Source organism: Dreissena polymorpha, chromosome 4, assembly GCF_020536995.1.
Source record: "Dreissena polymorpha isolate Duluth1 chromosome 4, UMN_Dpol_1.0, whole genome shotgun sequence".
Taxonomy (NCBI): Eukaryota; Metazoa; Mollusca; class Bivalvia; order Myida; family Dreissenidae; genus Dreissena; species Dreissena polymorpha.
In genome coordinates this window covers 2823119-2840077 of record NC_068358.1, presented here as the reverse complement: position 1 = coordinate 2840077, position 16959 = coordinate 2823119, and the positions used below count along the sequence as shown (strand labels likewise).

General features: G+C 37.1%; 1 protein-coding gene across 8 annotated transcripts in view; it reads right to left on the bottom strand.

The window, feature by feature from the left end:
- The window catches only part of LOC127877960 (pericentriolar material 1 protein-like), a 62629-nt gene that overhangs the window by 42279 nt on the left and 3391 nt on the right, over window positions 1-16959 (bottom strand). For 4 of the 8 annotated variants that reach the window (XM_052424285.1, XM_052424288.1, XM_052424287.1 and 1 more), the window contains exons 2-11: window positions 15814-15988; window positions 14076-14312; window positions 12620-12862; window positions 11364-11462; window positions 10269-10361; window positions 9479-9574; window positions 7556-7672; window positions 4639-4854; window positions 808-909; window positions 318-411 (exon numbers count right to left, since the gene is read on the bottom strand). In XM_052424285.1, the coding sequence (XP_052280245.1) occupies window positions 318-411; window positions 808-909; window positions 4639-4854; window positions 7556-7672; window positions 9479-9574; window positions 10269-10361; window positions 11364-11462; window positions 12620-12862; window positions 14076-14312; window positions 15814-15960 (1444 nt within the window). In that variant the 5' untranslated portion in view covers window positions 15961-15988. The remainder of the gene's footprint in view (window positions 1-317; window positions 412-807; window positions 910-4638; window positions 4855-7555; window positions 7673-9478; window positions 9575-10268; window positions 10362-11363; window positions 11463-12619; window positions 12863-14075; window positions 14313-15813; window positions 15989-16959) is intronic. The other 4 variants (XM_052424289.1, XM_052424291.1, XM_052424292.1 and 1 more) reach the window with 4 other exon arrangements.

Sequence of the window (16959 nt, the reverse complement as noted above, 5' to 3'; positions counted from 1 at the left end):
TTCACTGCCGACTCGTGATATAACGGACCTTGTAATAACAGTTGCAGTGTATTATTCTTTTGAACCATAAATTGTTCAACTGAAAAATCAGATATAATATTTCTAAAAGTCAAAGTATCCAAGGGCCAAAATGAGATCAGTAATAACACAATTTTGAACACTGATTTGTTTGCACACATCAATGAAATGATTTGCTTCTGTCTTATTCATTTTCATTCAGCAAATTAATTTGAATTCTCTCTTTCAACCCTTTTTTGTTTTCTACATAATTGTACGGAGAGGTCACATGTGTACACATGGGTGCTTGCCAGGCTTACCTTCGTTGCTCTTCTGTCTGGTAGTGGCCAGCTTGGCCTCGGCGTCCTGTTGCAGAGCTAGCAACGCTGCCTGACGGTTTCTCAAAGCTCGCATCTATTCATATATAACCATATGGTATTGTTAAAGCCACATATATTCAATGTGAATGTCCAAATATTTACGATAGAACGCGTCATTTGTTTTGGGCAGCTCATGAGAACTACGTCATGCTTCCGACGCCAATCTCCCGTTTTCTTGTACATACGAATATTCATGGCTTTTGAGTATTGATGAGGCTTTAAGGCCTACAATTTAAAATTATTGACACTCTTTCGAGATTTTTTTTTCCATCTGACATATTCTAACCTTTACATTTTCCTATTTTTTAACATTATTAGCTGTTCTTTTTTAAATCTTTTCAGCAAGGCATATCAGTTTGTCATAAATACAAGCACAGGTTCCATCAAGGTCAAAATATGTTTATTCAGTGAATATCAATATACAATATACCTGTTCTTGCTGTTCTACCAGTTTCTGCAGCAGGTCCTGTTGCTGCCTGAGTGCAAGTAACGTCTCCACTTGCTCTGAAGTCTGACCATCAAAGGCACCATACTAAAAGCAGTTACATGTATAGAATCTATATGCTGCTTCTTTCCAGGATAATCAACTTGATATGATATGAGATCATTAATTTATAAGTGGACATTTGGTTTATGAGTGTTAGTTCAGATAAATTCAGATTATAAATCAATACTTAAAAAATTATTTTGAATATCACAAAACTAACTAATAAGATTTATGAAGTATTATAATAAGATTTATGAAGTATTATAATAAGATTTATGAAGTATTATAATAAGAATTAACTCCGCCAAGGACGGTCCCAAGCCCGCGCTGAAAGAGGAGGGTTGGGCGCAGGGCTAGCTATCCTACCCTGTTGAAACCTTATTGCTACAGAACGCCAAACAGAATAACAACAGACATCACGGACCTGGGAGAAGGTGGCCCTCCAGCTGGAGGACGTACGACGCCGGACGGTGAAAGCCAGTGTCAACTGGAAGCCATCAGGCCGAAGACAATCATCTCCACCAGGACCACTACCACCATCGGCACATGGAATGTCCGAAACATGTATGAGACCGGGAAGACAGCACAGGTGGCCGCAGAGATAAGGAAGTTCAACCTCACCATCCTAGGGATCAGTGAATCAAGATGGACTGGCTCTGGGCAGAAGCGACTGACTTCCAGTGAGTTACTGTTGTTCTCGGGGCATGAGCAGGAGGATGCAGCACACAACCAGGGAGTAGCCCTAATGCTTTCCAAGTTGGCACAGAGAGCGCTCATCGGGTGGGAGACACACGGACCTCGGATCATGACGGCCTCTTTCCTTACAAAGAAGAAGAGGATCAACATGGACATAATCCAGTGCTACGCCCCAACAAACGACAGTACAGAAGGACAACTTCTACAATAGACTGTCAACCATCATACAAGACAGACCAAAGAGAAACATCATTTTTCTAATGGGTGACTTCAACGCCAAGATCAGCAGTGACAACCGAGGATATGAGGAGATCATGGGAAAGCAAGGGTTAGGCGAGATGAACTACAACGGGGAGAGATTCGCCGACCTGTGCGCCACAAGTAACCTGGTCATCAGAGGAAGTGTTTTCCACCACAAAAGGATACACAAGGCAACGTGGGTGTCACCAGACCTGTCAACGGAGAACCAGATTGACCACTTGTGCATCGCAAGGAGTTTTCGTCGCTCTCTTCAGGTTGTACGTGTCAAGCGTGGAGCAGACGTGGCTTCGGACCATCATCTCCTTGTCGACCGATTGAAACTGAAGCTGAAGAAGAGTTTTACAGGGGACCGAGCCAACGCCAACGGTACAACACTGCCACTCTGAAAGACATCTGGAAGCAAGAAGAGTTCAAGGTCACTCTCTCCAACAAGTTCCAGGTCCTAGAGGAGCTGCTTGAAGAAGGGACGATAGAGCAGAAGTGGCAGAACGTGAAAGAAGCAGTGACTTCAACATGCCAAGAAGTACTGGGCCCCAAGTCTTACACCCACAAGGAGTGGATGACAGCAGAGACGCTTCAGAAAGTTGAGAAAAGACTAGAAAAGAAGGCAAGTGTAAACAACAGCAGAACACGCGCCGCAAAAGTGAAAGCACAAGAAGAGTACACCGAAGCAAATAGGAGCGTCAAGCGAAGTATCAGAGAAGACAAGAGAGCTACCTAGAGACGCTTGCAACAGAGGCGGAAGAGGCAGCCTATCAGAACAGAACTAAAGATCTGTACTCCATCACCAAGAGATTAGCAGGAAAGTTTGCCAAGCCAGAGAGGCCAGTAAGGGACAAAAATGGAGGAGTAATACCAGATGATGAAGGGCAGAAGAAGAGGTGTATTGAGCACTTCCAGGAGCTACTCAACAGGCTTGCCCCTGTGAACCCACCGGAGATTCTGCCAGCTACAAGCAATCTGCCAATCAAATGCTGCACTCCCACAAAGGAAGAGATCAGCAGCGCCATCAAACAATTGAAGAACAGCAAATCTGAAGGACCTGACAGCATACCGGCAGAAGCGCTTAAGGCTGACGTGGAGACCAGTGTGGACCTACTACACCTGCTCTTCAGCAAGATATGGGAAGAAGAAGAAATCCCAACAGAGTGGAAAGAGGGTTACCTCATCAAGCTTCCCAAGAAAGGCGACCTCATTTCCTGCTCCAACTACCGAGGAATCACGCTGTTATCCATCCCAGGAAAGGTGTTTAATCGCATCCTACTGAACCGAATGAAAGACGCAGTAGACCCGCATCTCCGTGACTATCAAGCAGGCTTCGGAAAGGAGAGATCGTTCACGGATCAGATCGCAACCCTGCACATCATTCTGGAACAATCCCTGGAGTGGAATTCGCCGTTGTATGTCAACTTTATTGACTATGAAAAGGCGTTGGACAGCGTTGACCAGGAGTCCCTCTGGAGTCTTCTGAGACTGGGCCTCACCATCAACAAAGCGAAGAGCAAGGTGTTCAGGACCAACGCATCAAACAACACACCCATCACAGTCCAAGGCGAGGCGCTGGAGGTGGACAGCTTCACCTATCTCGGCAGCATTCTGGACAACCAGAGAGGAACGGATGCAGATGTCAGGACCCGCATCGGTAAAGCACGAACAGCCTTCCATCAGCTGAAGAACATCTGGGGATCCTGCGTAATTGGCATCACCACCAAGATTAGGCTCTTCAATACCATCGTGAAGCCGCTACTCCTCTATGGAGCAGAGACCTGGAGAACCACTGTCACCACCATAAAGAAAATACAGGTCTTCATCAACACCTGCCTCAGGAAGATCCTCAAGATCCGCTGGCCAGACAAGATCTCCAACGAAGAATTATGGAGAAGAACAAACCAGCAGCCAGTTGAAGAAGACATCCTTCAGAGACGTTGGAGGTGGATAGGCCACACCCTTCGCAAGCCTGCATCCAATACGACAAGGCAATCCCTCACATGGAACCCCCAAGGGAAAAGGAAGAGAGGGGGCCTAGAAACACCTGGCGCCGTGACCTGGATGCAGATGCTAAGCAGATGGGCCAAACATGGGGGCAGCTTGAGAGACTCGCCCAGAACCGAGACGCCTGGAGGAAGCAGGTTGGCGGCCTATGTCCCAGATGGAACCACAGGCGAAGATAATAAGAATTAACCTAATGATTGTAATGAACCAATAGCATACACAATAATTTAAACTTAACAAGCTAAATGAAACAAATTTAACGGCAAAAATAAACCTTATTTTTTTGGCATATGCAAGTTCAATAAATTAACACATACATGTAATGTTTTGTTTCATTTCCCGTTACTGCACAAAATGTAAATGCATATATGTAACACAACATTGAAGAACAAATCACAACATCAGACAATACAAAAACCAAATGAACATAAGTTTGTAGTTCACAAAGCCAACCAAAAAGTGACACAACATGTATTTGATGAGCAACCCGTGGCCTTGGTTTCAAATAAAATTTGTCACAATGGGGACTAAGAACACAGATGTCCATTGTGATTAGAGTAAAGTACATGTATATTCAGCTTTAATGAATATTGGAAAATTAAATAGAATGCATAATTGAATAAGTTTGTGAACACTGAACTATTTGTATATCTGCCATTGTAAAAACATCTTTTAATATGATAAGAATATGGTATTGTCAGATTAATTGAATATAACTTCAATTTGAACAGAAATCAAATATCTATATATAAACTATGAACAAGAATGATAGATGTGGTAACTGTATTTAAAATAGGCACTATCAAATCCATCACAGACCATTACCTCTTCATCCCCTAAAGTATAGCCCATAGCCTGGTTGATAAGTTCCCTATTGGCAATGACAGTGTCATCCATGGTACTTGAGTCATTGGAGGACTCAGATGGAGCCCCATTCTCCACTATTTCCTCCTCCACCTCCTCCTCCTCTTCATCATTATCTGTTGCGATGCCCAGTTTGTCCTCGATGCGTGGTCTAGAGGAGGCACTTACCGATCTCTCCTTGAAAGACACACACTGATTGAAATAAGCTCAAGTCTGTGTGGCCTGTACTGATAAATTTTAAATCTAACTTGCTTCCAAGGCCCTCTTAGCAAAACTGCCAATTTGCATGACAGGACACAGAGTGTTTGCAACGCTTTATTGGCTCAAAAATATCACCTTTTTATTTCATGTAGTTTCTTCATTTGCCCCTTGTACTTATTTGTAAACATTGGGCATTTTAGTCAATGGCAGATAAAGCTTTTCTATGTTCCATAAATGCAAGATATCATTTATTGCCATACATAACTTGTCAAGTCAACCAAATACATTAAAACGTGTTCTCGCCATTATTAATGTAAAACACTTAAGACAAAAGCAACAGTGAAGAACAAAATAACATGGTGAAAGTGCCTTAAAATATATTGCTCAAGTAGGAAATTAGAAATGTTGCACAGACACTGATGCCCCCCAAAACAAGTTAGGGCACAGGCGAATCCAATGTTCATTCTACAGTGGACGAAAAGTCAAAAGGCCATAGTACTGTTAAAACTGGTTGTAGCCTAATCCTTTCTTACTCTCCGTTCTCACAGAGCTGCAACTTTACGTTGATCATCCAGATCAAGCCGCGATATGAAAAAGGTTTGGATCGGGGCGGATCGAGGCCGATCGGAGTCTAAATCGAGCAATTTGGTAAGTTATGGTCTTCATTTCGACAGTACTACGATGGCCCCAAATATATACACCGAATATTGTTGGCCACGATAAAGCTACATTTGTTTTGAGCATGTTGAAAAAAAACGTGGCAAGAGCGTAGAGCACTTCGATCATGAAGACTCTATGCCGATCATACTGCGCTTATGAAAACCCCACTATGTTTCTCTTGCGATTTGTAACGGTAGGCCACGTTTTCTGCCACGCTTTGAATGTTGTTTAAGCAGCGTCTTTGTGTGAACGGGGGGTTAATGATCATATACACATTTTGGTCATTCAGCTTTGAAAGCTTGAGCATAATGGATCTAATAATTGTTGAGATGAGAACACACAATTTTGGGACTATATAATCTATTATGGAAAAAACTAAAAGGGTCATTATTCTGCCAAACTTGATGCAGCGAAAATTCATTTGTCTTTATAGAAATATAATAATTAAGGTCATTCAACTGTGAACGTTTGGGGAGATCCATCAGTAGTTTAAAAAGATTTGAAAACACAAAATTTAAGAACAGTATATTCAAAAGATGAAAAACAGATAAAGGGCCATAATTTTGACAAAACTCGTCACAGAATACAATATTCCTTTATTTACTCACATTAAAGGTGATTCAGCCTGAAAGGAGGAGTTAAAAACACAAGCTTCTGGACCATTAGATTGACAGAAATGTGCAATGCCTCCCACTCTGTTTGGGTATAGAAATATTCCTTTAAGGTTCTGTGTCAACAAGAAAATAAACAACATATGACAATTCTAGACAACTAATAAGGGGCTTTTCCATTTTGTGCTTGAAGTTCTCAATTTTTGTAACATAACAATTTGAGAAGTAGAAGACTGCATGGCTCAAAATGTTCTTACTATCAGACATGGCGAAAGCCAGTCACCATTGCTGACGAATATTTCAAAAGGCCACCAGTGAAATAAGATTGTCAGACAAGCTGTTCGTTATTTTTTGCTTCAAAAGATAGTAACCCTCTGGCAGTTTAAACAACAACATTATTTCGTAACAACAACATTATTTAGTGGTTACCAGCTCATGATATGTTTGGAAAAAAAAAATACATTTTTTGTCAAATTTCATCAGTAGTACACTGCAGCATGGATAAATTCCCAGAATGATTCCAAACTTCAACAGAGTTTGCCAAGTTGTCAAAGAACAACATCAGACTTAACTATTGATTCGCGAAAGTAGTAATACATTCACAATTTTACGTTGCTTTGCACAAATGTCGCAAACATAATTTCAAGATATTAAGATGCAAAGGGAAATGACAAATAACAATCGGAGTAACGACTGACATCATATTATTATTATGGATTAATGAAAAACATGTGTCATTCAACCATTAAGAATACGTTTTAGATACAAATAACACCTTTTTATGAGATATTTATTTATTGAATGTCACAGAAAGAGTCTTTGAAAAATATTTCAGTTTCTTTGGAAGAAAAATGAGTCTCACAAGATTATCGTTCAAAAAAGAAAAAGACAAACATTGTTAGATTTATATGTTAGTGGATCTGTGTATAATCAGAATCAGGAGCATATTCTGCTTTATTATAATGTCACTTTATGCAATTTACTGGCATGTAAGTGAAATGAAAATTATTGAAAGGTAAACATACTTAATGTATAAATCTTATTTAAATACATCCTCAAAACTCAAGTATGTATATTAATAGGGTAAATATTTTCTCCAAACTTAATTTCCTTTTATAATTTACTCTGCCATGCATCTATGCCCTACTGGGTAAAACAGTTATAATTGAGGCCTGTGAATTTCTAATTGTCCTGTAAATTTTTCTCCTCTTAGGCCAGTATAGCCTGTAAATTGTGACGGTCATTTGCCATGTCTGTACTATGCAATGTGCGACTTCAGAAGTGTTCAACTATTATTTTTTTGTAAATACAAGGATCTTAAAACAGCCAACTTCAAGCACAAGATGGAAATGAAATAACGTGTGCTGGGATCACAGACATCAACCATGACAACACAGTACTCTCACCTCCCTATCCGAGATTTCTGACTGTACATCCAGGTCCACTGAGGTAGTGTCATCCATGTCTGGGTTGGGGGTAAACTCTCTACTGGCATCATTCACATCAGGCTCATCTTTCACTGACTGTTGTATGTGAATGCAGTTGTAATTCAGGTTAACATATACGTCACTATTAATGACTCTCTTATAATTGTTTTTATCTGACTTATTATTTCTGCGATTTTTTAGGTTGTTTTAAGAAACAAGACACAACAAATTATTGCCATAACTGTATGATAGCAATTTAAAGCCAACAAGATGTTCAGTTTGCAAACTACTGTTTAAACACTTATTAAATTAAAAATCAATACTTCAAATTTTCCACTATTAGATCATAAAAATATTTGGCAAAAAACACAAATTGCCACTGTCAATCATTGGTTTTGAACACCTAATCAAAACATTATTACCGTAAATCTACGAATATAATACGCACTTTTTTACCTGCCGATTTTTTCTTCAAGTAGGGGGTGCGTATCATATATACGAGTTAAAAGCAGAACAAAATTTTTCCTGTGCAAATTTTCAACTTAATCGCTGTTATTCGCTTCGCGGCAGCCATTTTGAACTACACCATTACATCAAAGGGGTGCAACAGGGTTCGCGCTGTCGTTCGCCATTTGAGTCATTTGCGAAAATATTGAGAATTTGGCTCAATAAAAACCTTATTTGTAAAAATGCGAAAATCTAGTAAAATTTCATTGAAAACATCCGCCATTTATATCGTAACTGGTTTTCTATATTTGTCTCTTTGTTTTAATGAAAGTGTTTGCAATTCGAACAGTAAACGAAACCCGGTCTGCACCCGATTATGAGACATCGCTTGACATTATTGTTATTGAAGTGCGCATGGTAGCTGGCCAATCAAACTTGAGCTTGCTTACACATGAAATGACGTTGTCGAATGAAACGGGAGAACGGGAGGAGCTATCGGATAATATTGGGTCATCCATGCGCAGACACTGTATACTTTGAATACACAGTTAATATGGTTGTCTGCTTACAAAATAGCGACTGGACGCTAAGTCGTATAAAAAGATTAGCAAATGAAAAAAAAAACTGCCAATACCCGTAAATATTTATTTCTTAGCTGACCACTATTTATCTTTCTACCGCATATTTACCATATCTGAAGTAAAGAGTGGTAATTAAATAATTAGTTTTATGATGCTAATAGTCTATTACACCTGTCTGCTGATTGCCGAATTAAATTGAAAGGTGATAATTAATTAATTTGTTTTTATTACTCCCAAACTTAGCCTTAATGACAGCAGCGTATTTTAATTTACTAGATCATGAAAAACACCAGCGGTTTAATTGTATTTTAAGTTATATTAAAGTATCGAGTTTGTAACTCGAACAAAGAAAAAGTAATTCATCTAGACAACTATAAAAACGGAAGTAACCATTTTGTCTTCTTATTACTTTATTATTATTATTATAATTATTATCGTCCCGAATATTGTCAAATTGAATTAAATGTGAAAACAAAAAACAGCGTCTCTGCTTCTTTCTTTTGTAATTATGACTGCTTGACCCGGATGTCAGCAAGGGGCCCGAGTGTTATCGGTAACAATCAATGGTAATATAAACAATAGACAGAGATATTTATTATGCAACTGTCATAACAACAGCACTATAACACATCCCGATCAATATACCTGGGTAACAGATAGTTGACAACACCAAATTGGTTTGCTATTTTCACAGCACAAAAATATATTGACACATTTTTTCGGAAATGGCCGATTTCGGAAACTGATTTTTTTAGTGCGTATTTTACTCGGATTTTCAATTTTTACCGATAAATTTTGACCAAACTCGGGGGTGCGTATTATGCACGAGGGCGTATTATATTCGTGGATTTACGGTACTGCTCAAATGTCGTACCAAGATAGCTTGTAGAAGACCAGTGTACCCACTCTCCTGTTCTTTCAAGTGGTCTCTAAGTTTTTGCAACCTATTCATTTCATCTCTGTAACCCGGCTAGAACACAAACAAATGTGCAAATGCAACAAGAAACTTTATAAAAGAAACTTGTTGAACAAACTGAAGTCACTCTAATGAATTTATGTAAAAAGGAGATTACAAAAATGTTAGATGTACAATAAATTATCAGAAAAAAATAAATCATACATACCATCTTCAAAGAGTGATCACATTAATATCTATATAACATCTAACTGTATCATAAGAAGTGACTTAAAATCTGTACAATTCATTATCTTCAAAGCACCATTCTTTTATTTGAATGAGATGCAGTTACATGTATTTGCAGGAAGCTCTTTGGGAAAACTCCTTATTTTCATATTAATTAAATCTCTGGCTATTACAAAAATAGGTACAATAAACATTTTTAATTAAATTCATAAAGCCAATTTTATTATCTGTAATTTCTAATTTTATAGACAGAAAAAAATTGGACTTTGCAAAGAAAATTTGAGCTAACAATTTGGCTTAAATTGAACATATATTAAGATTTCCCAGTATAGCTTCGTAAATACCAGCACTGGTGAATAACCCTTTTAAACAACGAGAATAGCCTTTGCAAGCATGTTTACGGGCTTTTATTCATTCAACAGTATAAGAACAAACACCGTGACAACAAGAATGACGCTAATCATTAAACAAGGCATGCACAACTGAAAACTAAAGATCAACATTAGGCAACAGAACCTACCCACATGACCCACAGAGACTGTAAACATTCAGACTCAAACTCCTTCAAAAATGAAATGGACTGTGACAAGTCACAGCTTCGCTTTCTGTCATCCTGAATACGTCACAATAATATAATTACAACAAGAGCACCGCATAACTGGTGCCAACGCTCGGCTACGGGTGCAGTTTTAAATAAAAGAAAGCTTGTCAGAATATTTTTTTTAAGAGGTCACAGTGACCTTGACTTTTGACCCCAAATTCGGTGTGGCATGTAGAACTCAAGGTGCATCAACATATGAAGTTTCAAAGTTGTAGGTGGAAGCACTTTGATTAAAGAGGCAATGTTAAGGTTTAAGCACGGCGGAAAGCGGAAGACACGACGTAGACGCGACGAGCTGGCTATGACAATACCTCGGGTTTTCTCAGAAAACAGCCAAGCTAAAAAACATAGCAAGGTTCCAGCCATACATTTAATTTCCATATCTGTGCAATCCCAAGCTAGGTCTGCATATTTACAAAATTTTACCGCAATAACTTCATCCAACCTCAAGTTGTTAAGCGAAAAACAGTTTTTGTTTTTTTAATTAACAGTGACCTTTACCTTCATTTATGTAGTCCTAAATGCAATTCATAGCTTGGTCTGCTACAAACATTCATGATCTCAGAATAATACCAACATAAAAGCTCCAGCAATTAAGCAAAATAGCTTGATCTTCACCCAACTGGTCCCACATAGAATCCCATGCTAGCTTCACATGCAATCTGGTAATTTCCAAAGTTTCATCAAGTTTTCAATGCAAACTTAAGTTATCGACAGGAAACCATCTGTATGACATATTGCAACCTGCCCGCCATACCCCATCTTAAAAACTTTGATTGTCAACTTCATTGAAAACCTGGTTAAAAATCAAATAATGCAATAAATATGCCATGTATAAGAATCTGAACCACAAACTTAGAGATACAATATCCTCTGTATGTCTTCAAAATAATGCTTATACACACAATTTGATTTTTTCTAAAAAAAGAAAAAAACTTGTTTAAAAAAAAATATTTTAACATGCATACATAATGAAGGTATACAATAATTATAACAGATAACAACATATTTTACCGGATCTCCTGATTTTTTCAAAGACTCCATCATGGCATTAGTTTGTTTTATGTACTCTCTAATCTGCATCAGCCTTCCTACAATCTGGCTACTGTCAGGCTGCAAAGAGAAACACACTATTTTTGTACAAACAACAAGTTTACTTTATGAAATGAACAAAAAATATTTTTTTTTAATAGACACCATGTTGTTTCAGTTTACAGTGACAATATTTATTTAACAGACAAGTTCTTTCAATAATCATGAAATGTGCAAAATCATTATTTTTAATCAATGATAACTAATACATGCACAAAATCAATTATACACATACATCCATGTTTTTTGCCTGGTTAAAAATAAATGAAACAAACATTACCCACAACAAAAACACACTTCATTATCAAATAAATTTATTGACCATGACCATGATATTCTATCTCAGGCAGAGTGTGGAAGACACATTTCTCCACTTATCTATCTTATGATTTCAATATTTAGAAGCCCCATAAATCGAATATTGGCGATAAACATGATACAATATTTTATAAAAGCAAACATTTGCCATTTTCTTGCAAATATTTTTTTCTATTTAAAGAGTAAGAGCAATTGATTTCCAATCAGGACAGGGGTAATCAAATTAAACATGCATAAAAACGTAATGCGATATGTATCCATCATGCACTTATTAACTTTTAACGACAACACAAAAAGTAAATTAAATTTAGATTGAATTAAGCATGTACACACTTTTTTCTGAACATTGACGATAAACAAAAGTGAAAGTAAAATTTCTATACATTATAATTCATAAACCTGAGCAAATGTTTATTTTTCTGAATGTTCTTTTCATTTACAGTGAAAAAGTTTTCTTCTAAAATATTTGCTGCTATGAAATACACGCATAAATAATTTGGTTAGTGACGTTACTGTTTATATTTTTTTTAAATACTTGTCGTCTAAATAATGACAAGTTGTTACCCTTTAAAAGCTTCAATAATAGAGAAAATATTTTTCAAGCACATCCAAAATGTTAGCATTATCTCTTGTTAAAGTAAACCAAGTATCAAGTTCGTTGTTGCTTAAAAGTACATAGATATGCCACTGTATGTGAAAGATAAAACAAGTTTGCAACATCAATCTGGACCCCATAAGAGATACAAAATTTTGAGCAAAAAACTGTGCCATGATCCATTATTTGTAAATGCATTTCTCCAGATTTCTTGGTTATGGGGCCTATTGCTAAAATAGTCTAGCAAATATTACTTTAATCTAACCTTTTTGGACTGAATAGCAGAAGCTCCTGCAGCCGCTGCTGATGGTGGTGCTGACCTTGCTTCATTGCCCTGATTCTGCTTGTTGTTGTTTCTGTTGCTGCGGTCTTCACGCTGGTTTGGGACAGGACGTGAGCGTGGTGGCTCTAGACGGTCCTGACCACGGTTGTTACTGGCAACGTTCTCTCGTCTTCTTAGCAGGTTGCGGTCATTGTTCCTCTCCTGTTCACCATCGTTACTGGCTCCCTGAAAAGATAATGAAATGCTAATTACCTAAAAAAACTTATCTTTAATTATACACTGAAACGCCGATATATCGCGGTTGGTGGGGTCCAAAGATCGCGAGCGCGATATATCCGGCGCGCGATATAACTCGAGAAATGTCTAACTTAATTATATTGCGGTTAACTTGTCAAATTTCCCCCATGTTTTCATTTTATATACAGCGATGCTACATACCGGTATTTGTATTGTAATAATTGCAAACCAATTCTACAATAAAAGTTTTCATTACTACTACATAAGTATCTGTGTATTTATCATTAAACCAAAATGTAAATTATGTTTTTTATTTTCATGTACGATCCCTCGCGAATCAGCTAAAATGAAAAATTCTTGCCGTAAAAAACGTATAAAATACATTGTGCATAGATTCGAATTTACCCTTAGTGTAACGGTACCGCGTATTTGAATTATATTTTATTAAGAGGAAATGTCAATGCCACATAATTCGCGAGATACCGCGGTACTTTTGTTGAAATTTACGAAACTTTTAACGGAAATTAAATTATCGCAATGTTGTACAGGCTACGAAATTTTTATTTACAAATACATACACCCACGCCAATTTTCGCGCGCTTTTTATCAGGACAAAGAAATTCATGACCAGTACCATATTTAACGATTTATATACCAGTAAACTGACATTATTACCTTTGCAATGACACTAATTGGATATTTCCTAAATGTTAAAAGCAACCCCAGCCTTGTGTAAACAACATTGTCACTAATCGACTGTTTTTTTACGCTTCACTGCGTGCCAAAGTAAGCTGCGAAATATGGGGTGTTAATACTAGCTAGAACCGGTTTTTTGCTTAAGTTAGCGAATTCTCAGATATAAACATGTCATTAAGTGATCATGATCGTCGGATTTTTGGGAGCCATAGCCAAAGCGCGATATATTGGACAGCGCGATATAACGGTCCGCGATATATCGGCTTTGCAGTGTAGTTTTAAAAGTTGTCTACCATAACAATTATTTCTTATTCTTTAACAAAATGTTGATCCACACAGTTAACAGTGATTTGCTATCAATTTAACTAAACATTTTTCTTAAATTGGATTTAAATAAGACCAATTATTGAGTAATATTTTGTGATTTCAATATATGCAAAAAGATATGCAGTTTGAGGAAAACAATACTTTGTTATAAATAGTGCGGCTGGGAGTTTATTCTTACATCTTCTTGGTCACTGAAAGTCATTTGCTGCTTAAGATTTTCTAAAGCTATTCTTTGTGAGGTGGGGGTAGTGGGAGTAATTTTGGTGCGAGGGAAAGTCCTAGGAGTGCCATGTTGCCGTTCGGGAGGGGGTGGTGACTCCATACTGAGCGACTGCTCTCTCTCCCATTCTGGGTTGCCTTTTTTGCGCCGCTTGGTCTGGTCTTTGGCTCCAGAAGGCTGCCAGTCAGAGAAATCCTGAACAGATTGGGGGGTTGGTTAGTCTAAAACAACTACACTGCAAAAGTTACAGGGCTCTCGATCTACCAATTTCAATACAAAATTTGAAAAGCTTTCTACAAAATAAATTGCACTTTGTCTTTTTGTTTATTTAAGGTTAAAACTAAGAGTACAGTAATTTACTGAGAAAAAATCAAAATGTGATTAGCTTGTAGGAGAGTGAGAACCCTGGGTTAGTTGTGGAACTGTAATTAGAAATAGGTAATACAAATGTGTTCTAGTCTACTATTCTGGGAAATGTGACTGTCTGTACTCAACTAACTTCCACATGTTCGTGAACTGGGATCAAATTCTTGTGGATAAAATTTAACAAAATAAACTACTGTAATTACTCTACGTTTTTGGACACTTAAAAATAATTATTTGTTTTCGTGTCCGAAAACTTAGATATGAATAATATCCATAAAATACAGGTGTCTGAAAACTTAAGAGTCAAAAATTGAAGTGCCCGAAAATACCGTCAATTGTATTAACAACTACCGGTAATAGCACGCGCTTGTAAAATACCATGACGCATAGTATAAATTACAGTTATATATGTTTGCACTGCATTTTAAATAATTTTAAATGCTAAATTTATTTGACAGTATTTTTATTTTGAAAGTTACTACAAGGTTGTACTTTGATCAACGAGTTCAAAGATGAGCATGTGATGTACCGATACTCGCTAGTATGAACCTGTAATTAACGCAATAGAAATGCAAACTATGAATTCTTGGTTTGTTCATTTCCGATAGTTGTTGTCTAACACCTTCCATTGTTAGTAAAACTTGCAATAGGGTGCGTCACAATTTGAAGCGTTTAGTAATTGTCACAGTTATTTTACTGAAAAGGGGTAGTACCATTGCGGTAGATAATTGAACTGTTAATTAGCACTATCCCTGGTAATTGTCATAACGCTTATGCTATCAGGCTGGCGAAACCATTTTTAATAACGGTTTACAAGGTTATTTACCCAATTACGCAAATGTAATGGTCCGTTGCCCTCAGGCATGCACCTGCCATTTTTTATGCTGTTAATCTGGTTATAAAATGCCATGATCGAAGTGTCATTAGATATCAAAAACAGGACCGAAATTTGGTAAAATAGCGCTGTAAAATATACTGTCCGAAAACTTAGAGACATTAATTATGGTCTAAAACTCGTGTGTCCGAAAATTAAGAGTCACGAAAAATAATTATTTTTGCTAAAAAAAAGGGGTGTCCGAAAACTTAGAGTGTCCGAAAACATAGAGTAATTACGGCACCAGTAATGCATTTTAAATTGTGTCCAATTTTGAGTATTTGCATATTTTTATCAGGTCTACAAATAATGTATTTTAATATAAACATGTAAACGTGCTTAATTACACATTTCCCCAACAGCAGAACTTACAACTTTAAAGAAAAATAGCAAAGTTATTGAGTGTTAAAAGTTCACTACATGAGATGAAAATATAACAAATATGATCTAGCTTACCCAGTTATTTGGCCTCAGGTCATTCGCGAAACTGTTCAAGCTGACATTATCATCCTTGTCCGACATGCTTGTTGTCCTCGTCCAAGTGCTCTTTTGCCGAGGCTCAGAGGAAGATGTTTTGGGATTTTTTCGTCCACCAGATGCCATTATGTAAATTTAAGGTTGCTATGAAACTCTGAAATTTAATAAAGCAATATGGAATTTTGTTCAGAGCAGATAATCAACGATAAAAATGTACCTGGTGTTTTTTATATTGTTTAATTGTCACTATATTGCTTTTTCAAACATGGTACGCACTTATTAAGGTAGGGGTAAAATTGCTGTATTGTCTCATGTTTGCCTTTTTTACACATTCCATAGAAGGGGTGTCATTTAGACTAAGGGCAGTGATCTGTTTTCATTTTAGACAAATTGTGGTGATCTAAATTAGCCTTTAAAAATTTTAACCGGCTTTTTCAGATTCAAGGTTTCATATAGGAAGACTTGTAATATTTACTTGGTCTTAGTAATAACATAAATATTGGGGCTTTCTTGGTTGAACAGCTAATTTCTATAACTGACAGAATTGTAACATCTTTCAGATACTGGAAATTGCCAAGAAAAGGAAGTTCATAGGGTTGTGATACTTTTCAGAATTTCTTATTTATAACGATAAACCATTAATTTCAAGTGCAGTCAAAACATTAACAGCACCCAATCTGTTGTTTTAATTTATCATCACAACAGGTATTTCCACAGCAAAAAGGTTAGATAGCACTTATATTGAATCAAACATTATTAAACAAAGATACCACATAACATAAACAAATCAACAGAATTTAAGACACACAAATTAATAACAAGGGCTGTTTGTAAAACATGCATGCTTCCCATATGGGCTGTCCGTTGTAGTGGCAGCCATTGTGTGAATACGATTTTTGTCACTGTGACCTTGACCTTTGACCTAGTGACCTGAAAATCAATAGGGGTCATCTGCGGGACACGATCAATGTACCTATGAAGTGTCATGATCCTAGGCAAAAGCGTTCTTGAGTTATCATCCGAAAATCATTTTACTATTTCGGGTCACCGTGACCTTGACCTTTGACCTTGTGACCTCAAAATCAATAGGGGTCATCTGCAAGTCATGATCAATCTACCTATGAA